Raw genomic sequence first — 25,071 nt, forward strand, 5'->3', positions numbered from 1 at the left:
ATGTATACACTTACAAATATATACATAAACATTTCTGTTTCATTTACAACCGTAGTGTACGGGTAAATGTTTATGAAAAAAAATACAAAATAGATTTTTTTAGCGTCTGGCAATTTTCTAATATTTTGAAAAGTGTTTTACGATTATTCAAAGTAGTTTAAAATAGTGTGTATGGTTGGCAAGACTACTTTAGCTACATTTAAAATTCCGTGAGTAGTGTAAATACTTGTTACGAATTGAAAGATTTTAAATGTAGATAAAGCAACCATTAAAACGGCGAATTACCAGAAAACTAATTTGTTATATCGTGATTCCCTTTTAAATTATCACTTTAAGAAAGGCCAGTAACAAGAAAAAATCATTTTTTAGAATTTTTTCTTAATTTTTACGGATGCTCTTTTCTCGTGAACAATCACCAACTTACGTGCTTCACACAAAGAGTGCACCTATAATAAACGACTTGTTCCATACAACTGTACCTTCTTAGAAACTACGTCGTCGAATTCCATAATTCCGAGTTGTATGTTCATTTGTGATCAAGGTAGACAGGTACTTGGAAGGACGAACACTGTTTGCTGTTTTCGAATAGTAAGGACGTGTCCTTTACGATGCAGTCTTAGCCAAAGGACCCTTTAGTATCAAGGCTGAATCCAATGTGAAACCAGCGTTGAAAAGACATCAGAATTATTTTGACATTAACACAACCTGGTGTATTCACAAAAAAATATTTAAATATATATTTAAGACCTACGCCATTGATACTTTGATCTGTATTGTAATAGAAAAACAACCGAAAAATAGACACAGAAAGATGAATACACACACAGAAAAAAAAGCTAAAAAATCAGCCGATATAAAATGTTAAATTTAAAGACGGCACGGATAATTCCGTGGAAAAATTAAGAGAGAACAATATCACAACACCGACGAACACAATGGACTGAAAATGACAAGACAGTTGCAGTAAAAAAAACCAGTAAATATATGCAAACAACGTTCTTCCAAACATTTTACTTTAAAATAATTTATGACCTTGTTGGACATGGCAATATTAAGCTCCAGTATCAGCATTTGTCCTTGTGGCATATCAGCGTCGACATACAGCCGATTATGTTCGAATTATTATCTTATCTTTTACACTGAATATTTTTTTTCTTTACCGTCACCGATAGGATTGTTTGTCTGTCGCAGCAAAAACGCACATTTTTGTTACTGCATTCGACAGAATGGCAACAGTGGTTAATTGCGATTGCCAAAAAGAAGGGCACACATTTTTGTATTATTCACAAAAAACGTGGTGATATTTCATCTCCTTTTACTTGTCAACAGCGTGAAATATAAACATATATTTACAGGTGAGTAGCTGAATTATTCAATGAGATTTTTATGCTAATGGAGGACAGTTTCCATTACTTTAATGTAACCTTAAAGAATACAGATAGAAAATTCATTTCAGTGGATGCATCTTACTCAGTCTAGGTTACGTATCTTGCAAGCTATTCCAGTGAATCTTCATCAGTGTCCAGTGAAAAAAAATAAAAATATAAAAAACAAGTGAAAGCTCTGCGCAATGCGGTTGTTGATATTCATTTGTTATTGCATTGGAAATTCCTTCTGTTATTTGAACTGATAATTAGTTGTATATATCGCACAGTATGAATAAATAAATTTTCAAATTCTGTAGTTCGTAAAAAAATACTTAGTACATAAAGGCCATTCACGGTATCGGCCTAATTTTTTTCCCCAATTAAATAAAAAAAAAGTAATACAAGCCATTTTCGTCGATTCTTTAGCATCTCGTTTATTGTGCGTCTATTTGGCTTCCTCTAGTCAAAAATCATAACATTTTTGAAGTGAAACTTCTTTTCTGAGGGCTTAAAATTTTCGAGCGTTACGAAATTTCCGATCGCATAAGGGGAATAGTCAGGCACGTGGTGGGGGAACCTGTAGAGGAAAGTGCGTCAGCGGCGAAGCCACTTCAACGCAAGCTCTAGCGGTCGAATGGGAAAATGGTAAAAGGGAGGGAGATAGGTACGTAGCGGAGCATGCTGTATGCTAGTTGTAACGGCCGGAGGGGGAGTCGGCAGGGAAGAGGTAGAAGTGACGCAGCAGTGATGCTACCAAACTCTCATAACGCTGCTTGTGTTTGTCTACTCTTCAGTTTTACTAACAGCTAACGATTGACGCTACCATATTTCTTTACTTTATTTGAAGTACCTACAATTTATTTATTCCTGTGGAAAAGTGTTATGGATATGTTCAATGAACTTTGTAATTATCATTCATTTTTATGTGAATACTGTGATTGAAAATGTAAAAAAGACATATAGTCTTAGGAGGTTAGATTATAAGTGTAATTTATTTTTGGTATGTTAACTCTGTGATTTGAAATGTCAAAAAGACTTATTGACATATGATGCACTTTATAAGTGTAATTTATGTTCGATTGAGTGATTTTTGCTCTTTTATTACAAATGGAAATCATGATTTAACATCGTGCTTAAAAATAATAAGAAGGCAGAAGCAAATACGAGGTACTATGAAAGGCAACGTGGGAATAAAACGCAAAAAAAAAAAAAAAAAAAAGTGCCAAAAAATTCCAGTGAACCGATGCAAGAATACAGGGCGTGGAAAAGGCCATTTTTTAAATTCTATATCATACCAGCATCCTTACTATTCTTGAATATTATCTCATGTTCAATAAAAAAAAAACTATGTATACCTAAGAAGCAAGAAGTTTCCTTGTCACCCGTAGACTCAACAGACACATTTTTTTAAAAAAACTAAAATAAGCTTTGATTTGTGACATATATGTATTATAAAATCGGATTTATGACCAATAAAATTAAAAATGGTTAATGTAAGTGGTATAATGGAAATACGTGTTACAGTAATGAATTGTTAATTTGCAAAAAAAAAAGTTTTTTAGTTGAATTTTTTTACAAACTTTTCTTACTGACTCATATCCGTTTAGGTAACATTAATGGGAACTAATTTTTATTATGGCTGTTAGTTAAGTAAATAAATGCTATCTCGCTAAAGAATCAGACCATCTTCCGTGAAGTTAGCATAATGTTAAAATAATTATCCATCTATACTAATAATAAAACTGTTTAAGGTAAATTTTTTTTAATTGAATTAAGTTACGTCAAAAAAAATTGGAGATGGGTAATTAACATTACTTAGAATTCAAAAATATAAGATTTTTTTTTTTTAAATTTTCTGCTTGTTTGCTTGTTTGCTTGTTTGTATTTGTTCGGGAGGGGTCTGTGTTAGGGAAGACTCTAGGTGCGTGCCAGGCCGAAGCCTTCACGCCTGATCATGCTGGGTTTCAGCCTCGCAGAAAGGGTAGCATGCATCGGGAAAACCACGCGATTTCTAAACTACTCAAGACGTCCTACTAGGATTTGTTCACGAAAAGCATTTATGAAAAATTCGCCGAGGTTCCGAAAAGTAGTTTCTAAATTGCAATTTTTTTTTTAGAAGATTTGAAGTGGCCAAAAAGGTGTGTTTTCGGAGTAATTTTTGGAGGCACGAAAGCACTTAAAAGGGACTCTTCGTCTCCCCGGCCCGTATTTGTCACGGTCCACGGGATGAACTCGGTGGTTGTCCCGTGCACGAGGAGAAGTCTGCGCGCCTCGACAAGCGAGCGTCGCGCTTATCGCCCCCGCCTCACTTAGCGCGCGTGATCTTCCTCCGTCGCGTCGGCCGGCGCGCGCAAGGCTCGTCGCGGCAGCAGGGCTCCGCCTACCCGGGCACACACGCGGTGCGCAGAGCTGCAGGGAAAACAACGCGATTTCCAAACTACTCGAGATATCCCAGTGGGGTCTGCTTACGAAAAGCATTTAAGAGTTCACTGAGGACCGAAAAGTACTTTTGATTTCGGATGAAGTTTTTAAACTGTATTTTTAGAATGGTGAAAATGTCTAAAATGCGTGTTTTCAGAGTAATTTTTAGACGTAAAACAATCGGTGCAGATTCTTGAAAGCACTTAAGAGACTTGCATTACACATTTATCTTCATTTCTCGGCAGTATAATATTACAGTCACCGCTCAAATTAAACAGTTATCCTGTGACGACGAGAAGACTGCGCGCCAGTTCAGGGCCTTGCGCTTAGAGACTATACCGTGCTAGAAATACCAGCGAGCGTCGCGCTTATTATTCCGCCTCACTAACACACATACACCCCTGACGAGGCGGGCCCCTTAACGGTGCCTGTTGGGCAATACGGGGCCTGTGGACTGTAGCTTGGACCTTGTGAGATGTCCCCGCGCGATAGCCGGGTGCCAGGCTGACACACTGGTGGACACAGGCCAGGCTGCAGCGAGGCGCGCACCACGCCGGGACGTACAGGTGAGCGGAACACACTGTGGTAGACAGGCACTAGCCGCGTGGCCGGACCCAACAAACAAGCCAACTCAGCCCAACAGAATTATAAGAAGGGGCATGCAGATTTCGCGAAAAGATTTCAGGACTAGACGGAAGTTAAAACACTGTAGCATCGTCTGTGTTTCGTGATTGGGCGAGTTTCTCTCAGGTACACGTTTTTCGTAACAACATCAATCACGATAATCCAGTGCGGAAGCAAACGCGTCCTGAGTGGCTCGGTCAAATAAGGCAACGACTTCTCTCGCAGAAGGCCGCCAATCACAAGGAAGAAACCACAGGTGCGGGTATACTTTTTTTGCAGTCTAATAAGTGTTCAGATCGTTTCGCGAAAAATGCCTGCCCCTAATTATAAGCATTTCAGCTCTTTTTAAGTTCACGGAGAGATACTTACTGGGCTACAATGATGCATTTTCTCGCCATCATAGCCCGGCAAGCCTCACTATACAGAAGCAACAGGAATTGTGTTACAAAGTAGGTTATATTTAATGCCGATTTTGCACACGGTGTTACTGTAAGAATGTCTTTCGTACAGACTTGAAGTGTGTGTCTCGCATATTTAATAATATAAATACACGTGTAATTATAATTTGTTTTAAAATTGACTAAACAAAAACGTATTAAAAACTTATGTTCAGCAAAATATTACTTAACTTTCCAATTTTTAAGGTTGGAGTTCTAAAATTATCTTTTAAAATTCAATTATAAAGAAAACTTGTTCATAAAGAAATGATACTATGGTTATATTGGACTCCCTTCTTCACAACATCCTGGCTAAGGGCCGGATTTAGGAGAGGGCAACCAGTTGCCCCGAGGCCTCCACAAACGGAGGGCCCCCACAAATCCTTTGATATTCTTTTTTCGCTGTTTTACCTTTACCTACAGTACTTTGTACATACATGATTATATTATTGTTAAATATTAACAGAAATATTTATGACTTGATGTAGGCTTTTGGACATACGCCATTGCTTAGCACATGTATGTCTGCAGAAGAAAACTACAAAAAAAACACAAAAGACAAAAAACACAAATTAAGTAAAAATTGCTGTTGTCAGGATTTAACGCCACATAATATTCCACAACAGTAATATGGTCAACAAACAAGGAAAAAAACAAAGAAAAATGGACTAACAGAACGAAAAAACCCCCACAAATTATGACAGCACAAAAATTCCGAACCCAAAAAAATTCAACACAACAGTTGAAACGAGACAAAAAACACAGCAAAACGAAAAGACGAAACAAACACAATAGGTTTCGAAAAAAACAAAAAACAAAAAGAGAAACGAAAAAAACCCACAAATGATGACAGCACAAAAAATATTGAACCCAAAAAATTCAGCACAACAGTCAAAACGAGACAAAAACACGACCAAACGAAAAGACGAAACAAACACAACAGTTTTCAGTTTTAGAATGGATACAAAGAAGGAGTGAAATGAAATGCACAATCTAATAGAAAAATTTACTTTTATTTACACTCATTAATTCAAATATGTTTATTACTTAAACGAAGAGAATATTTTAACTATAACTTTTATACATGTTTGCTATTTAACTTCTTCCCATCAGTGTTATTCTGTTAAGGATAGGACCATGCTAGGAAAAGTAGGAAACGAATGGGAGTGTTTCAAGTTTAATGTGCCTCGAAAAAGTCAAATCGATGGTTGTTCCAATCGAGTGGAAGAGAGATAGTTGCGGCACAAGCGTACAATTAGCGTAACGGGACAATGTGCGCAACGGGACAATGTGTGTAACGGGACAATGTGTGTAACGGGACAATGTGTGTAACGGGACAATGTGTGTAACGGGACAATGTGCGTAACGGGACAATGTGCGTAACGGGGCAATGTGCGTAACGGGACAATGCGTGTAACGGGGCCATGCGCGTAACGGGACAATGTGCGATACGGGACACTTTTTCGTGCGTGCAGCCGGCGTTCATCGATTTATCAGACGTTGTCACGTCAAAAAATAACCGACAAAGTAATAACAGAACACTATATATTCTTGTACATAAAACAATGTTTAACGTATTTAGTATATAAACAAGCATGGCTTCCACCGCGGCCAAATACTCGGCTTCTAATGGTCGTGCGGAACAACTCAAACGGAAGAGCTGAGCATTGCCGATTTAATCCGTACTGTTCCGTCTTAGTCTGCGTGCCATTGTTGAAACTCGTGCCGGGAGATTCCTATCCGTTTCCGTGTCATTGTAGAACGGGCCTAAATTCTAATGCCAGAAGTTTGCTTAATAGCGTGAAAATAACTCTCTATGAATAATCGTAAAAAAATTGTCCTCAAGTAATGAATAGAGTTAAACAAATATATTAAGGTCCCCACCTGCTTGGGCACACACACGGTGTGCAGAGTTTCATGAGAAACCACGCTACTTAAAATCTGCTCAAGATATCCGAGTGGAGCCTGCTTAAGAAAAGCTTTTTTAGGATACATTGCGGGCACACGAGTAGTTGTGATTCCGTACTTCGTTTTTAAACTGTATTTTTAGAAATGTGAAAATGTCTTAAACGCGCGTTTTCAGATTAACTTTTAATAATGAAAACTCATACAAAGATTCTCAAATGCACTCAAGGGCCTTGCATTACACCTTTATCTTCATTTCTCCACCACATAATGTTATGGTTACCGTTAAAGTCTCATAGTTGGCCTATGCATGACGAGAAGACTGCGGCGCCAGGTCACAAGCCTTGCGCTTAGAGGCGATACCGGGCTAGAAGTACCATCGAGCGTCGCACATATGATCAATCACTTACACAGATACCCCTGGCCGTATCAGTGATTGTGTGAGGATCCTTGCAACTATTCGCAATCCTATTTCAAGGATCCTTAAGGCTAAATTTTCTTTCATTGAGGTATTTGTAAGCAGCATTTTGTGCTGTGCAGTCTTTTTTTACACGCTTTATATTAGCTTCACCTGTATGTTTGTAACCGACTCCTTTGGGTGCGATTTTGACCCACATTAAACGGCCAGATTTCATTCAAACTTTGTAGATTTATCGAGGACCGATGACAATACACTAATTTGATAAGATTATTCCATTATTCAATTTGAAAAGTAAGATTTTTGTCAAATTATATAATTTAATAATATTTAGTAGGTTTTGTTTATATCGCGCCAAAGACAAACTGAAAGAAAAGAGTTCGCTCGTTGTAAAGAAAACCATTTCGCCCATGTGCGAACTCTTTTCTTTCAGTTTGTCTTTGGCGCGATATAAACAAAGCCTACTAAATATTGTGACATTTAATTAAATGAAAAGTGAGAGTGGGTTATGATTATTGTGTACAATATACTTTCTTGAAGAGAATATTATCTATATTTGTAAAAATATGGAGAAAGAAAACCTGAAATAAGGAATTTAAATGTTGTTTCTTTCGTTAAATAGAGAAACACAATTACGTATTTGTTTCATTTTATCAATTAACCAAGAGTGAAACATTATTATAAAACAACATTTTCTGCTTTAATACTAAATTGAAGTAATAACTATCAAGTTTTTTTACATTGTTATAAAATTTCTTTCATACGTCTATAAATAAGCCAAACTAAAAAGTAGAAAATAAATAATAGTTTAAAAAAACTAAAAAAAACACGCTTTATATAGAAAACCAAACTTAAAAATAGAAAATAAATTTCAATAAATTTGAATTAAGAATAGTGAAAAATTTTTTAATAAATATAAATTACTAATAGTGTACATAAGAAAAATGTATTTTATTTAAAAAAAAGCGTGGGGTCCTTTTTAAGATATTATCGAAATGATAATCCTTCTACTCATATATGTCAATAAAATATTTATAACTATGGATACCATGCACCCCACGCTTTTTCTTAAATAAAATACATTTTTTTCTTATACACACTATTATTAATTTATATTTATTAAAAATTTTTACACTATTCTTAATTCAAATTTATTAAAGTTTATTTTCTATTTGTTAGTTTCGTTTTCTATATAAAGCGTGTTTTTTAGTTTTTTAAACTATTATTTATTAGAGAGTCGTATTTGTTAACAAAACAATTTTTTTTTGCTACAAAACTGTTTAGATATATCCATGACTACTACGCAGTGTTAGCGGAAATCATCAGCCTTCACGAACATGGAAATTGCTCTTTGGCAGAAGTGAAATCAATTACATAATTTGAACATGACAGTAATACATACTCTGTAAGTACCAACCAAACTGTAATAATTCCGTATATCTAGAACATAACATTAAAATAAACCCCCTTAATTCTGTACTAGCTATGGTACTCGTCATTGTTGACAGGCTAGAATACCGTTTCAATGCAATGCTTTTGTACACAGCTATATCACTATGAAAATATATGACATCCACTATATAATCACCATATAGAAGTATGCATTTTTTATATTTGTCTTGTTTATTATAAAAATTAAAATAATAATACATGATGTTTATTGGAAGCTTGAACATAGCCAGAAGGCTAAATATCAAATTAATTAATACTTGCACCCCACACGTTCGCTATTACGGCCTATGTCACTGTGATTTAAACTTATAAATATATTTTAGTTGCTGTTCGCTAATTAACTGTGGTTTTGACTGTATTATTAGTACGCCATGTTTTAATTATATGTATAGGATACATAAAAATATTCCATAAATTTATCAAATCAATAAATATTAAAAAAACCAAAATTAAACATCCTTACCTTCCAATAATAATAATAATAATAATAATAATATGTGTTGGATGTGTATATTCAGTACATACAGTATCTTAATTAGCCTTTAGCCTTTAGGTAGTATTTCTTTGAAATCTACCTAAAACTGTAAAATATTTTTGAAATTTGGTTATGCTAGGTTAATGGTATGATCGTTTGGATAAGTTAAGTATACCTAGCCACATTTATAATTAAAACGCAGTTTCAGGGAACAATGAAGAAACATATGTTTCAAATACTATTTTCGGATTATTATACAGAATTTTACGAATGACTACGGAATTTTCGCTAAATAGCTTTTATATAAAATATATAGATATACTTTGCTCAATGTCTGTTCTGCCAAATGCTTATTTTGATTAAGAACATGTTTCGTCAAACACCCATATACAAATGACTTATTTGGTGCAGTCGTGCTGTAAATATGTTTAATTATAATTCAGTCATGATAAAGCTATCGATAAAAATTAAAAAGCTTGACAGAAACCAATAGAAGTCAATATGTAATCATTATTGCGAGAACAAAACGTATTACCAGTGTAGAAAAATTAAAGGTGCTCGTATCACTTCAGCAGATGGATGATTACTAAACGATTATGAAATTAAAAAAAAATTCATCGTATGCAACTCATGCAAGAAATAGTTAGGTTTTTTCTCAGAGGTAGTGGTCAATAATACAGACACTATAATCTAAAAAGTCTGTCCAAGTTAGGGATTTGTATTACTGAAACCAAGAAAACCAACGCAGTTTACGAAAACATGGTCTGACTGTCTGCCTAAAATGTGTTGGCTGGTAATTTTAGTCCTAAACTGCCGACAAAAAAAAATTATAATTTTAAGGTTTACCGTAACATCCAAGGGACTTGGAACGCCAGAACACACAAGTTATCCAATATAAAAACAAGATTATATGGCATTTAATAACGTTCGTTTGAATTAAATTATACTTTCAAATTAACATAACAATTAAATTTGTACATATTATTTAAAACGTAACTTACTTTAATGATGACAGCCGTGACTCCATGTACTTGCCGAGGCAGGATGATACTGCAATGGTTTACCATTGCCTTCCGCGGGATTGAGGTGAAAGCGATATCACAAACACCCAGTTCCGAACCCAGGGAGAAGGTTTGAAATGCCCCCCTACCCGGGGCTGGGAATCGAACCCGGAATCCCCTTGGCCCATCAGCTAGAGACACTAGCCACTAGACCCAGTGGGCGGACAACTAACAAACAGTTTGCTCAAAATAATCTAGAATTTTCGACAGTAAAGCAGCCACACAATTATTGAATTTATACTTCTTTAGGCGCGATATGAAAAACATGATGAGAGTGAAATTTTAAGATGCGCGCGCATCACTGTAACACAAAATTAACAGGCTGAAGCTGTCCGCTAAACCGCTCATTAAGTCTCGAATAAAGTTACCAACAAAATAGAAATGGAACCTCTATTAGTCGCGCATGTTGGCACGCTCGTCGCCTCTGATCACTGTTTTCATATTTATAATATTTATCCACATGTTTCTAGTTTCTACATTCACAACACGTGTTTTAGTTTCATACAAGTGTGAATTATATATGTGCTGATAAATTATATTCACTAGTGATTGAAATTTAATATTTTTATTAATATTATTTACTATTAGTAAATATTAGTAAAAAAAATGTGCTTAAATACTTTTTCAAGTGCTCCAATATAATTGAGGTTAACTATCCGTATGTATTATTTATTGATATAAATTAAAATATTATTATTTAATATAATAAATACTAAATATTATTAAATTATTAATGTTAAATGTTTATTATAATTATTTAATATTTACAAAATATAGAAATAATTTTAATACATTTAAAAAAATTGTAATAAAAATTAAAATCGAACATAAAATTAAAATATTAATATTTATTATTAAATTGAATAAATATAAATTTTTCAAAAATGAATAAACTTAAATTAAAATTTTTAATTTATTATTAAATTTATTTATTTTCTTTTAAAATATTAAATTATCAATAATAAAAATTAAGAATATTATAATATTTAGTTCAAATTATGTCATATATATTTATTATTATCTAAATTTTATTTATTTAACTATTCAAATTTAAACTGAACTTTATTGACTGTGTTGACTATCTTTTTCCAGCCCTTATATTATTTTATTGTAATTAATTATTTGCATGCAATTAAAAACTATTTTTCAATGATGCCAAAGAAGTATGTCTTCTCACGCGCGTAGATAAGTACACGCACCCATTTTTTCCCCTTTGTTTATGTTTCCATTTCCTGCATTATTAGTCGTTTTGTCTTGAACTTCATTTAAACTTCTTTATAGCTAAAGTGGCAAGATATATGAAGATTGTAAGTGTTTTATTTTGTCTACAACTATACAAGGCTGACACTACAAAAATCAAATTTATTTATTTAAATTAATTGTATTGATTACAAAGAACGAATTTTATTTGTGGCCATCAGTTATTTTTTATTGAGACATAAGCACTGAAAAACGCACTATGTGGCTGAGTGCATGAGAAATATTTCAAATGAAACAGGATCATTACACATCAACGACGGGTTTGACAGTCTGAGATTAAATCAAATGTTTATCGATTTTACGAATAAATTAAAATGTATGCATTTATGTAGGTGATACTTATATTTTCGCGGTAAACGTCATTTAGACCAGTTAATTGTTTAAACATTTGAATTACGAAGTCATATGTTTGTTCGTCGGAAAACTTATATTGATTCTTATTATTTTTATTCGACTAAGACCCGAAGTCATGTAGGTTATTCAAGGGTAATTTTAAAAATTTCAGATAGTGCTTGCATAAGACTAAATTTCTGTGTTCCCTATACACAATCTTTATTGTAGTTATTACACTAATTTAATCATATTCTTAGTAAAATATATTTCAATAAGTGCAAGAATAATTTTCGTAGTATTTGCGTTCTGGAAAAATTTTAAAGGACGGTCTTTTATGGAAGTCACTGTGTTTTAGTGGGCGAGAGAGGGTCAAAGAACACCATTCGCGTTTTCAAAACCTTTTTTTTTTTATGACTTAACAATATTTTAGAATTTCGTTTTGTAAATTTGCATTTGTTTGGACAGAGAGAAAACTTTAAGAAATTTGTAAACAACCATTCAATGACAGTATAATTACAGATTTATACATAACCAGAAATTATATCAATTTTCAACGCTAATCACTTCACACGGGTATCTGTTTTCAGCAACCACTCACTACTCACTTCATGGATTGCATTAAATAAAATGATATGTTTTAACGAAGCTGAATTATAGGGTACCACATCAAAACGTGATTAATACCATTTCTCGAAACAAAAAATAATTTTTTAAAAATATATCCACTTTGGAATTTTTACAAAGTGACTTAAAACGTTAAAACCTTTTCCTGTGGCAATCATCAGTTTGGAAAATTAAATAGTCAAACAACACTGAAACCAAGATGACTTCCTTTGCTTCCTAAATTCTAACTTATACTTTTCAAACCATTTTCAGGCCTGGCCAGTGACCGTTTCCGCATTGTTCGGGGTGTTGCAATAGGGCGATGTTGAGGCAGAAATGGAAGATTCCTCACTCCCTGGTTTCAGAATGGGCTGCTTCGGCTTCAAACCGAAACGGGCGTCGAAGCGCAAGAGCGAGCCCGGCCCGGAGACCCAGGACGGCAGCTCGGTGGCTCTGAGCGGCGCGGGAGTCTCGGAGGATATATCGCAGGAGGGGCGCCCGCCCCGAAGCGCTGAGGACACCGCGCGGGCAGCTCCACTCGCCGACGTGGTGCTGCGGCGAGACCTGACCGACGGCGAGCACGCCGTGGCCCGTGCTCACGAGAAGAACAGCGACAAGAAGGTAAAACCAGCCCTGAAAACATTATTGGCAGAGACCTGAACAATTCGCGGATTCATTTCGTGAAACGCTACAATTCAAATAATTATACCTTAGTGCTGCTTCCGACATTGGTTCACTGTTAATCTGGAGTAATGAGAGTCAATAAGAGAATCTCATTTATAGAAGTGTCAAATCACAGGCTACCCAGTCGAGACGACTCACAAGTCAACAGCCAAAGAACAATTGGCATTTGCCCGAGTGTGTAGAGGATAGTGGAGTCTAACCTGGAAATCATTGGACCTGGGAATTTTTTCGGTCTCTAATTATTGGTTAGCTCTCGGTATAAGGCAGTTGGTGGAAGTAGTTTCGTGAATGGAACTGAGACGTTGAAACTATTTCAACAAATCATACATCAAACTGAAGGCAAACCAACCTAGTTTTTTTTACTGTTCAGTATGCGCACCTTTAGTTATATGGCACACATCCAACCTGAAGTCCAATTCTTCCCACACATTTCGTTTAACAAGACTGGAGTAATGTAAGTAATAGTCTCTTCAATTCTGTGACTCAACTTTGGCAAATAATTAAGTAGTGGTGGAGATATTATAAAGCCTCAAAGGAAAAAATGGCATGGCGTTACGTCCGATGAACGTGGAGGCTAGGTTTTCCTTTTACAAATACAGCCAGTCGTTTAGAATTGTCATACCATTGGCAGATGTTTTTGCCACACGAAGGATCACAATTAAACTTTAAACGAAATCAACGTTTCACTCTTAGCAAATTGCAGAACACCAAAAAACTTTACGTGTATAAGTCGCTATATTTCATAGGTGGCGCTGTAAGCGAGAAAACAACAAAGCAGTATTCACGCGTGCACTTATATAAAAAGGCTTGAATTACTCTTTAATTGTGACCGCAAACCAAAACTCCATATTAAGCTTACAGTTGACACTATTAAAATTTATAACAGGGACATTGTTTGATGGACATACTGTACTTTATATAGAGAAGAGTGAATGTCAGATCTAGCAGTGGCAAGTGAGGTGCCTTGTGCCTTGCAGGTGCGGCTGACGACGGAGTACCTGATACACGAGATAGAGTCCCTGCGCGTGGAGCTGGAGATGCGACGGCGCGAGCTGCAGTCGCTGAAGCAGGACTACAACCAGCTGTGCGACACGGCCGAGAAGCTGGAGCGAGCCCGCAAGAAGCTGTCCGAGATGACGGCGCGAGTCGAGGACCTGCAGGCGCAGCTGGACGAGAGGCGCGAGTCCGAGAGGTAGCGTCTCTCCCCAGATCTCCCATCTGACGTACAATATGCGAGAAGTGCCAGTCCCAGAGGTAGCGTCTCTCGCCCAGATCTCCCATCTGACGTACAATATTCGAGAAGCGCCAGTCCAAGAGGAAGCGTCTCTCACCCATATCTCCCATCTGATATACAATATGCGAGAAGCGCCAGTCCGAGAGGTAGCGTCTCTCACCCATATCTCCCATCTGATATACAATATGCGAGAAGCGCCAGTCCGAGAGGTAGCGTCTCTCACCCATATCTCCCATCTGATATACAATATGCGAGAAGCGCCAGTCCGAAAGGTAGCGTCTCTCACCCATATCTCCCATCTGATATACAATATGCGAGAAGCGCCAGTCCGAGAGGTAGCGTCTCTCACCCATATCTCCCATCTGATATACAATATGCGAGAAGCGCCAGTCCGAGAGGTAGCGTCTCTTACCCATATCTCTCATCTGACGTACAATATGCGAGAAGCGCCAGTCCGAGAGGTAGCGTCTCCCACCCATATCTCCCATCTGACGTACAATATGCGAGAAGCGCCAGTCCGAGAGGTAGCGTCTCTCACCCAGATCTCCCATCTGACGTACAATATGCGAGAAGCGCCAGTCCGAGAGGTAGCGTCTCTCACCCAGATCTCCCATCTGATATACAATATGCGAGAAGCGCCAGTCCGAGAGGTAGCGTCTCTCACCCATATCTCCCATCTGATATACAATATGCGAGAAGCGCCAGTCCGAGAGGTAGCGTCTCTTACCCATATCTCTCATCTGACGTACAATATGCGAGAAGCGCCAGTCCGAGAGGTAGCGTCTCCCACCCATATCTCCCATCTGACGTACAATATGCGAGAAGCGCCAGTCCGAGAGGTAGCGTCTCTCCCCAGATCTCCCATCTGACGTACAATATTCGAGAAGCGCCAGTCCGAGAGGTAGCGTCTCTCACCCATATCTCCCATCTGACGTACAATATGTGAGAAGCGCCAGTCCGAGAGGTAGCGTCTCTCCCCAGATCTCCCATCTGACGTAGAATATGCGAGAAGCGCCAGTCCGAGAGGTAGCGTGTCTCACCCAGATCTCCCATCTGACGTACAATATGCGAGAAGCGCCAGTCCGAGAGGTAGCGTCTCTCGCCCAGATCTCCCATCTGATATACAATATGCGAGAAGCGCCAGTCCGAGAGGTAGCGTCTCTTACCCATATCTCCCATCTGACGTATAATATGAGAGAAGCACCAGTCCGAGAGGTAGCGTCTCCCACCCATATCTCCCATCTGACGTACAATATGCGAGAAGCGCCAGTCCGAGAGGTAGCGTCTCTCCCCAGATCTCCCATCTGACGTACAATATTCGAGAAGTGCCAGTCCGAGAGGTAGCATCTCTCACCCAGATCTCCCATCTGACATACAATATGCGAGAAGCGCCAGTCCAAGAGGTAGCATCTCTCACCCAGATCTCCCATCTGATATACAATATGCGAGAAGCGCCAGTCCGAGAGGTAGCGTCTCTCACCCAGATCTCCCATCTGACGTACAATATGCGAGAAGCGCCAGTCCGAGAGGTAGCGTCTTTCACCCAAATCTTCCATCTGATATACAATATGCGAGAAGCGCCAGTCCGAGAGGTAGCGTCTCTCACCCAGATCTCCCATCTGATATACAATATGCGAGAAGCGCCCGTCCGAGAGGTAGCGTCTCTCACCCAGATCTCCCATCTGACGTACAATATGCGAGAAGCGCCAGTCCGAGAGGTAGCGTCTTTCACCCAGATCTCCCATCTGATATACAATATGCGAGAAGCGCCAGTCCGAGAGGTAGCGTCTCTCCCCAGATCTCCCATCTGATATACAATATGCGAGAAGCGCCAGTCCGAGAGGTAGCGTCTCTCACCCAGATCTCCCATCTGACGTACAATATGCGAGAAGCGCCAGTCCGAGAGGTAGCGTCTCTCACCCAGATCTCCCATCTGACGTACAATATGCGAGAAGCGCCAGTCCGAGAGGTAGCGTCTCTCACCCAGATCTCCCATCTGACGTACAATATGTGAGAAGCGCCAGTCCGATAGGTAGCGTCTCTCACCCAGATCTCCCATCTGACGTACAATATTCGAGAAGTGCCAGTCCGAGAGGTAGCATCTCTCACCCAGATCTCCCATCTGACATACAATATGCGAGAAGCGCCAGTCCAAGAGGTAGCATCTCTCACCCAGATCTCCCATCTGATATACAATATGCGAGAAGCGCCAGTCCGAGAGGTAGCGTCTCTCACCCAGATCTCCCATCTGACGTACAATATGCGAGAAGCGCCAGTCCGAGAGGTAGCGTCTTTCACCCAAATCTTCCATCTGATATACAATATGCGAGAAGCGCCAGTCCGAGAGGTAGCGTCTCTCACCCAGATCTCCCATCTGATATACAATATGCGAGAAGCGCCAGTCCGAGAGGTAGCGTCTCTCACCCAGATCTCCCATCTGACGTACAATATGCGAGAAGCGCCAGTCCGAGAGGTAGCGTCTTTCACCCAGATCTCCCATCTGATATACAATATGCGAGAAGCGCCAGTCCGAGAGGTAGCGTCTCTCCCCAGATCTCCCATCTGATATACAATATGCGAGAAGCGCCAGTCCGAGAGGTAGCGTCTCTCACCCAGATCTCCCATCTGACGTACAATATGCGAGAAGCGCCAGTCCGAGAGGTAGCGTCTTTCACCCAGATCTCCCATCTGATATACAATATGCGAGAAGCGCCAGTCTGAGAGGTAGCGTCTTTCACCCAAATCTTCCATCTGATATACAATATGCGAGAAGCGCCAGTCCGAGAGGTAGCGTCTTTCACCCAAATCTTCCATCTGATATACAATATGCGAGAAGCGCCAGTCCGAGAGGTAGCGTCTCTCACCCAGATCTCCCATCTGACGTACAATATGCGAGAAGCGCCAGTCCGAGAGGTAGCGTCTTTCACCCAGATCTCCCATCTGATATACAATATGCGAGAAGCGCCAGTCCGAGAGGTAGCGTCTCTCACCCAGATCTCCCATCTGATATACAATATGCGAGAAGCGCCAGTCCGAGAGGTAGCGTCTCTCACCCAGATCTCCCATCTGACGTACAATATGCGAGAAGCGCCAGTCCGAGAGGTAGCGTCTTTCACCCAAATCTTCCATCTGATATACAATATGCGAGAAGCGCCAGTCCGAGAGGTAGCGTCTCTCACCCAGATCTCCCATCTGATATACAATATGCGAGAAGCGCCAGTCCGAGAGGTAGCGTCTCTCACCCAGATCTCCCATCTGACGTACAATATGCGAGAAGCGCCAGTCCGAGAGGTAGCGTCTTTCACCCAGATCTCCCATCTGATATACAATATGCGAGAAGCGCCAGTCCGAGAGGTAGCGTCTCTCCCCAGATCTCCCATCTGATATACAATATGCGAGAAGCGCCAGTCCGAGAGGTAGCGTCTCTCACCCAGATCTCCCATCTGACGTACAATATGCGAGAAGCGCCAGTCCGAGAGGTAGCGTCTTTCACCCAAATCTTCCATCTGATATACAATATGCGAGAAGCGCCAGTCCGAGAGGTAGCGTCTCTCACCCAGATCTCCCATCTGATATACAATATGCGAGAAGCGCCCGTCCGAGAGGTAGCGTCTCTCACCCAGATCTCCCATCTGACGTACAATATGCGAGAAGCGCCAGTCCGAGAGGTAGCGTCTTTCACCCAGATCTCCCATCTGATATACAATATGCGAGAAGCGCCAGTCCGAGAGGTAGCGTCTCTCCCCAGATCTCCCATCTGATATACAATATGCGAGAAGCGCCAGTCCGAGAGGTAGCGTCTCTCACCCAGATCTCCCATCTGACGTACAATATGCGAGAAGCGCCAGTCCGAGAGGTAGCGTCTCTCACCCAGATCTCCCATCTGACGTACAATATGCGAGAAGCGCCAGTCCGAGAGGTAGCGTCTCTCACCCAGATCTCCCATCTGACGTACAATATGTGAGAAGCGCCAGTCCGAGAGGTAGCGTCTCTCACCCAGATCTCCCATCTGACGTACAATATTCGAGAAGTGCCAGTCCGAGAGGTAGCATCTCTCACCCAGATCTCCCATCTGACATACAATATGCGAGAAGCGCCAGTCCAAGAGGTAGCATCTCTCACCCAGATCTCCCATCTGATATACAATATGCGAGAAGCGCCAGTCCGAGAGGTAGCGTCTCTCACCCAGATCTCCCATCTGACGTACAATATGCGAGAAGCGCCAGTCCGAGAGGTAGCGTCTTTCACCCAAATCTTCCATCTGATATACAATATGCGAGAAGCGCCAGTCCGAGAGGTAGCGTCTCTCACCCAGATCTCCCATCTGATATACAATATGCGAGAAGCGCCAGTCCGAGAGGTAGCGTCTCTCACCCAGATCTCCCATCTGACGTACAATATGCGAGAAGCGCCAGTCCGAGAGGTAGCGTCTTTCACCCAGATCTCCCATCTGATATACAATATGCGAGAAGCGCCAGTCCGAGAGGTAGCGTCTCTCCCCAGATCTCCCATCTGATATACAATATGCGAGAAGCGCCAGTCCGAGAGGTAGCGTCTCTCACCCAGATCTCCCATCTGACGTACAATATGCGAGAAGCGCCAGTCCGAGAGGTAGCGTCTTTCACCCAGATCTCCCATCTGATATACAATATGCGAGAAGCGCCAGTCTGAGAGGTAGCGTCTTTCACCCAAATCTTCCATCTGATATACAATATGCGAGAAGCGCCAGTCCGAGAGGTAGCGTCTTTCACCCAAATCTTCCATCTGATATACAATATGCGAGAAGCGCCAGTCCGAGAGGTAGCGTCTCTCACCCAGATCTCCCATCTGACGTACAATATGCGAGAAGCGCCAGTCCGAGAGGTAGCGTCTTTCACCCAGATCTCCCATCTGATATACAATATGCGAGAAGCGCCAGTCCGAGAGGTAGCGTCTCTCACCCAGATCTCCCATCTGATATACAATATGCGAGAAGCGCCAGTCCGAGAGGTAGCGTCTCTCACCCAGATCTCCCATCTGACGTACAATATGCGAGAAGCGCCAGTCCGAGAGGTAGCGTCTTTCACCCAAATCTTCCATCTGATATACAATATGCGAGAAGCGCCAGTCCGAGAGGTAGCGTCTCTCACCCAGATCTCCCATCTGATATACAATATGCGAGAAGCGCCAGTCCGAGAGGTAGCGTCTCTCACCCAGATCTCCCATCTGACGTACAATATGCGAGAAGCGCCAGTCCGAGAGGTAGCGTCTTTCACCCAGATCTCCCATCTGATATACAATATGCGAGAAGCGCCAGTCCGAGAGGTAGCGTCTCTCCCCAGATCTCCCATCTGATATACAATATGCGAGAAGCGCCAGTCCGAGAGGTAGCGTCTCTCACCCAGATCTCCCATCTGACGTACAATATGCGAGAAGCGCCAGTCCGAGAGGTAGCGTCTTTCACCCAGATCTCCCATCTGATATACAATATGCGAGAAGCGCCAGTCTGAGAGGTAGCGTCTTTCACCCAAATCTTCCATCTGATATACAATATGCGAGAAGCGCCAGTCCGAGAGGTAGCGTCTTTCACCCAAATCTTCCATCTGATATACAATATGCGAGAAGCGCCAGTCCGAGAGGTAGCGTCTCTCACCCAGATCTCCCATCTGACGTACAATATGCGAGAAGCGCCAGTCCGAGAGGTAGCGTCTTTCACCCAAATCTTCCATCTGATATACAATATGCGAGAAGCGCCAGTCCGAGAGGTAGCGTCTCTCACCCAGATCTCCCATCTGACGTACAATATGCGAGAAGCGCCAGTCCGAGAGGTAGCGTCTTTCACCCAGATCTCCCATCTGATATACAATATGCGAGAAGCGCCAGTCCGAGAGGTAGCGTCTCTCACCCAGATCTCCCATCTGATATACAATATGCGAGAAGCGCCAGTCCGAGAGGTAGCGTCTTTCACCCAGATCTCCCATCTGATATACAATATGCGAGAAGCGCCAGTCCGAGAGGTAGCGTCTTTCACCCAGATCTCCCATCTGATATTAAATATGCGAGAAGCGCCAGTCCGAGAGGTAGCGTCTCTCACCCAGATCTCCCATCTGACGTACAATATGCGAGAAGCGCCAGTCCGAGAGGTAGCGTCTTTCACCCAGATCTCCCATCTGATATACAATATGCGAGAAGCGCCAGTCCGAGAGGTAGCGTCTCTCCCCAGATCTCCCATCTGATATACAATATGCGAGAAGCGCCAGTCCATGAGATAGCATCTCTCACCCAGATCTCCCATCTGACAAACAATATGCGAGAAGCGCATGTCCGAGAAATAGCATCTCTCACCCAGATCTCCCATCTGACATAAAATATGCGAGAAGCGCCAGTCCGAGAGATAGCATCTCTCACACAGATCTCCCATCTGACATACAATATGCGAGAAGCGCCAGTCCGAGAGGTAGAATCTCTAACCCATGTTATTTACAATATGCGAGAAGTGACTGTCTGAGATGTCTCTTATTTCATTAATTTATGCGAGAAGTTGAAACCAAGAAATAAACTATAATGTTTAAATTTAGCTCCTATAATTTTTTTTTTTCGAGAGCGTTAATTGTAAGAGGTAATGTAGGCAGGGTTTTGTGTTGTTTATACCACAAAACAAAATAATATAAATTCGCTGATAGCTGTATGTATTATTAAAAATAATTATATAGCGAAAACAATCCTTCTTAAGGTGTATCAACCTCATCTAATTTCCAAGCATTTAATTTCTGTATAACTGAATTTGGATTTTAATTAGACCAAAATTTGTCCTATAATAGCACAAATTATGTTGTGAATGTAGTTTTATAATCCATAATGTTAACCTGGAATATATTCTGTCACTTCTGTTACTGCGAAAAATATTTTCGGTAGGCTTGATTTTGGACTACAGTCGCCAGAAGTTTGTTTCATGAATTTCAATCGCGCTGAACGGGAATGTTGCGTATGCAAAAAAAAAATAATTTAACAATATCGATGTAGCTTTATTTTGACGAGAATCCTATTAACGTCTTTCTTGAAGGTCGGGTGGCCACGCCAGAAATATTGCGTCATCAAAAATTACGTCACCAAACCGCGACAAACTCGGCCCATCGTTCTTAAAAACTGGTTTACTAACTCCATATCAACATCCGAATCATCAGAGAGCATATCCACGTTTATTACTAAACAATTTTCTGCATTCCCCGTCGCTTGTCGCGAGGCAGACGGCCGTGGCTCGCTCGAGCGCACATTTCGCGCCTCGTTCGGTGGCTCGTTTTGCCCCACTGGCTCATTTCTCTCGGTTCTTTTTGTTTCATTCATTCCATACCTATAACTCTTTTCTGCATTTTTTTTATTGCAACTGCTCTTGATATTTCGCTTGTTTTCTTTCTTTTCTCCAAAATAACCATTAACCTTTTGCGATTATTGGCTCCGAAGCCAAAGTTAATAATCTTAAAGTTATTATACTCAACTAGCACCACTCAGTGCTAACCCACGAGCAAATTAAAGTTTAAATCACGCAAATCGGTCAATGACTTTCAGAGTTACAGCTCTCCTCAATTCGACGCTCCCCACCAACGTTTATTACGTCATCACTGCAAATATTAATTTGGTGAGTCGTATGTAACGACCAAGAGCAACATCTGCTCTACTAAAATATATTTACTTAAACTCTGTAGCTTTCATAGTTGAGTTTCAAGCAGTGTCGAATCCTCAGCCAAAGCATTGTATATATATATATATATATATATATATATATATATATATATATAATGTATAGAAGTCACGAGGGGATACGATTTATTCTGCCAGTTTTTGGATCCAAACTGAGGTAGTTGGTAGATCCCCCACCAGACAGCTCTGCTTTCGAAAAGAAGGCACTCGTGGTTACAGTATCCCACGCTAGAGCGCTATGGCAGCGCTTGTCTCAAGGTCGCGCACGTATTCTTACATTATATATTGTTACGATTTACCGAGTTCGTAATAGGATAGCCTAATTAATAGATTTTACTACACATTACACAGTTTTATTGATGGCCACTTCTTATGTCACTTACAAATAATCTCCTAAAATGGCAAATAATCATTTTCACTTAAAAATAATGTTGCTTCTCCAGTCACTCGTTTCTTACAATCCACACGCCTCGCTGGGCCGCACCTCTGGAGCAACTCTCACCGCAGCAGCCCTCGTGGTCCTCCGTCGCCGCACTCCGCTGCCGCCGTCGCACTTCCCCTTCGCCGAGATCCCACTCAACGCCTCGCTCGGAACTTCGCTTGAAACTCCGCCGCGCCAGCGACACTATCGCCCGGAACTGAACACTCTGCCCTGGAATCTTCGTCCAGGAACTTCGCCGCTCCATCGCCCGGAAACTCCGCCGCGGGAAAATGCCCGACTTCACTGAACTGAACTCATTCCCTGCTCTGGAACCTTCGTCCAAGGACTTCGCCACTCTGCCACACCCGCGGAACTATCTCCCCGGAAACTCCGCCGCAGGAAAGCTACCGCCTCAACTCTCTTTCCAGGTCGGCGTCCCGGGCACAATTATAGGCCCAGACGCCTTCTAGAACTCTCGAGCGCCTCTGGGGCCAGTCGCGTCATTCCGCGCCGACCCGACGGCAGAAATTTCTCGAAACACGTGTCGGCGGCTCACGTAACTCCGCAGCTGTCAGGTTTCGGATGTCAAACTAACAGCGCCGCGCGGGGAGCTGTGGGCTGGAGGGAGGGGAAGCGGCGACCCAGGTGCGCGCGGAACGTCTCATGTTGCGCGGCCACATGTCAGCCAGCTAGCGCTGCACCTGCACGTGTCGCAGCCTTGCTCACGTTCGTAACCATATATTCAATGGCCGAAGTGACACCCAACCCGAGATTAAAGACATTAATATTCCTGTCGGGAATTCATGTAAAAAAATACACAAAAGAGTGAATGATACTCTGTCGGTGCCAGTTGCAGTAGAGCTTTCAGAAGTTATTGTACGCTATGTGGATATTTGAACTGTAATATTTTATATTAGTAATAATCAGGAGGGAAGGACCTGCCCACCATGTGTTGCAGGAGGCTGAGGCAGGAGTTGGAGGAGGCCCGCGCCGCGCTCAGCAGGGAGACTTGCTTGAAGGAGCTGCTCGCGCTGCGGTTGGAGGAGGCAGGGTTCAAGCTGCGGCAGCAGGAGGCCGCCTCTGCCTGACTCCGACCTGCGCCGACCTTGCTTCAGTCGATACCGCGCGCTTCAGTCGATCACTCGCACTCGACGGCACACTCTCGAGACTCCCTCTGTATCGCCCATCGCGCCGGAATCCATACCAGCGCCCGCGACGCTGTTACCCATGCTGCAAGACTGTTCTCAAAACAATCAACCAAATGTTTAGCAAAAACTTTCAATAAAAATTACATACGTAGTTTCGAAAACAATTTTTTTCTCTTCATAACTTAATTATATCATTTTATTCCTACTCTTTTACAGTCGATACTAATGTTCGCAGGCTTTCACGGCCATTGTCTGACGTAGCTTGGCTTCTGGGTTGTAACCGTGTCCTTGGCGAATAATTTCACCGACGTTTCGGTCGACATTTCAGTCGTCATCATCAGGGAGCAGGTAACTGATGATGGCGACTGAAATGTCGACCGAAACGTTGGTGAATTATTCGCCGAGGACACGGCTACAACCCAGAAGCCAAGCTACTTCTGTTGTGATCGGTTTACCGAACACGTGTTCTTTAGATAAGAAGTGAGTCTGAGAGAAAGAGAGAAAGAGAAGAGTGTGTGTGAGAGCGAGAGAGAGCTAGAGAAACTGATGTCTCCAGGATAACGAAGGAATGGTGATGAAATGCACTTGGTAGAGGAAACAGGAGTGATCCAAGCAAACCTGTAGCACTTGTACCTTACATTCACTCCTCAGCCGCATGCTGTAAGCATAGCGATACCGAGTTCATATTCGCAGGAATGGCAACTTTTAAGTTTTTTAGAGATCACAAAAACAAAACAGAACATTTTTTTTATTTAAGGCTCGTTTCACGTGCCATTTTGGTTATTTATTTTCTTGTCATTGATATTATTTAAAGTCTTATCTTTGATGATTTATCACGCAAGCTATATTGCATTTTGTATTGTGCCTAAATTTTTCTCAGCAGATTTTAACAGAAAATTTTCTAATAGTGGTAAAAAATCACGCAGGTGTTAATATTTACAGAAAATTTCGTTATATTTTACAGTTCGGAGATAACATTGGGTAAAATTTAGCATGAAAATTTGTACCAAAACGAAATATATTTGCAGAAAATACCATTAATGCTAAATAGATAACCCATTCAGATTGTGAAATAGAGGTTTAAGGGGTCCGCCTAGTAAGGGCTCTGTATCTATGTTAAGCTACGGTCACACTGGGCTCTATGCTCGCTATGCTCGCTATGTTCGCGATGTTCGCTATGCTGGCGACGTCACCAGGTGTTCGGTTCTCGGCAGTTTTTCTAAAACGTCGCTGACTGCGCATGCGCAGATAAACAAAAACATCTGTTTTCGCGCGGAAGTACTGTACTTCTGCGTGTGCCTTTTATGAAGATTAATTAATCCTAAGTTTTTTTTGCTCTATCTGAAGTTTAACTTCTAAGGTGCGTGATGGGTTGTATTTTCTTAAAAGTATTTTATAGTATTGGTATTATATCTTGACAAATTAATTTGTATTTCTCGCCAGCTACTAACTTAAATCACTTGGTTAAGTCAACCGGCAACGTTAAATGATAAAAGGTGCACATTAGCTATATTTGAAGTAATATCCTTGCGGTATGAGACATTTAAAAAT

General features: G+C 41.1%; 2 protein-coding genes across 3 annotated transcripts in view; one reads left to right on the forward strand and one right to left on the reverse strand.

Moving 5' to 3' along the window:
• LOC134541709 (uncharacterized) overlaps positions 1-25,071 on the reverse strand; it is a 95,605-nt gene that overhangs the window by 62,746 nt on the left and 7,788 nt on the right. The gene's annotated exons all lie outside the window — the stretch shown is intronic.
• LOC134541521 (protein Spindly-B-like) lies at positions 1,179-23,681 on the forward strand. Of its 2 annotated transcripts, none has more exons than XM_063385034.1 (4): positions 1,179-1,355; positions 12,722-12,977; positions 14,018-14,232; positions 23,331-23,681. In XM_063385034.1, the coding sequence occupies exons 2-4, from the start codon at positions 12,723-12,725 to the stop codon at positions 23,458-23,460; spliced, it is 600 nt and encodes a 199-aa protein (XP_063241104.1). In that variant the 5' UTR covers positions 1,179-1,355; position 12,722; the 3' UTR covers positions 23,461-23,681. The 2 variants fall into 2 exon arrangements, with proteins under 2 accessions (XP_063241104.1, XP_063241103.1); XM_063385033.1 differs by lacking the exon at positions 1,179-1,355 and adding an exon at positions 8,443-8,577.

This window comes from Bacillus rossius (genome assembly GCF_032445375.1).
Source record: "Bacillus rossius redtenbacheri isolate Brsri chromosome 4 unlocalized genomic scaffold, Brsri_v3 Brsri_v3_scf4_1, whole genome shotgun sequence".
Taxonomy (NCBI): domain Eukaryota; kingdom Metazoa; phylum Arthropoda; class Insecta; order Phasmatodea; family Bacillidae; genus Bacillus; species Bacillus rossius.

Coding starts and splice junctions, on each gene's coding strand:
- LOC134541521 (XM_063385033.1), top strand. CDS start 8,558: ATGACAGTAATACATACTCT. Junction 8,578..12,721: donor ATGACAGTAATACATACTCT/GTAAGTACCAAC, acceptor CCCTGGTTTCAG/AATGGGCTGCTTCGGCTTCA. Junction 14,233..23,330: donor GAGAGGCGCGAGTCCGAGAG/GTAGCGTCTCTC, acceptor CATGTGTTGCAG/GAGGCTGAGGCAGGAGTTGG.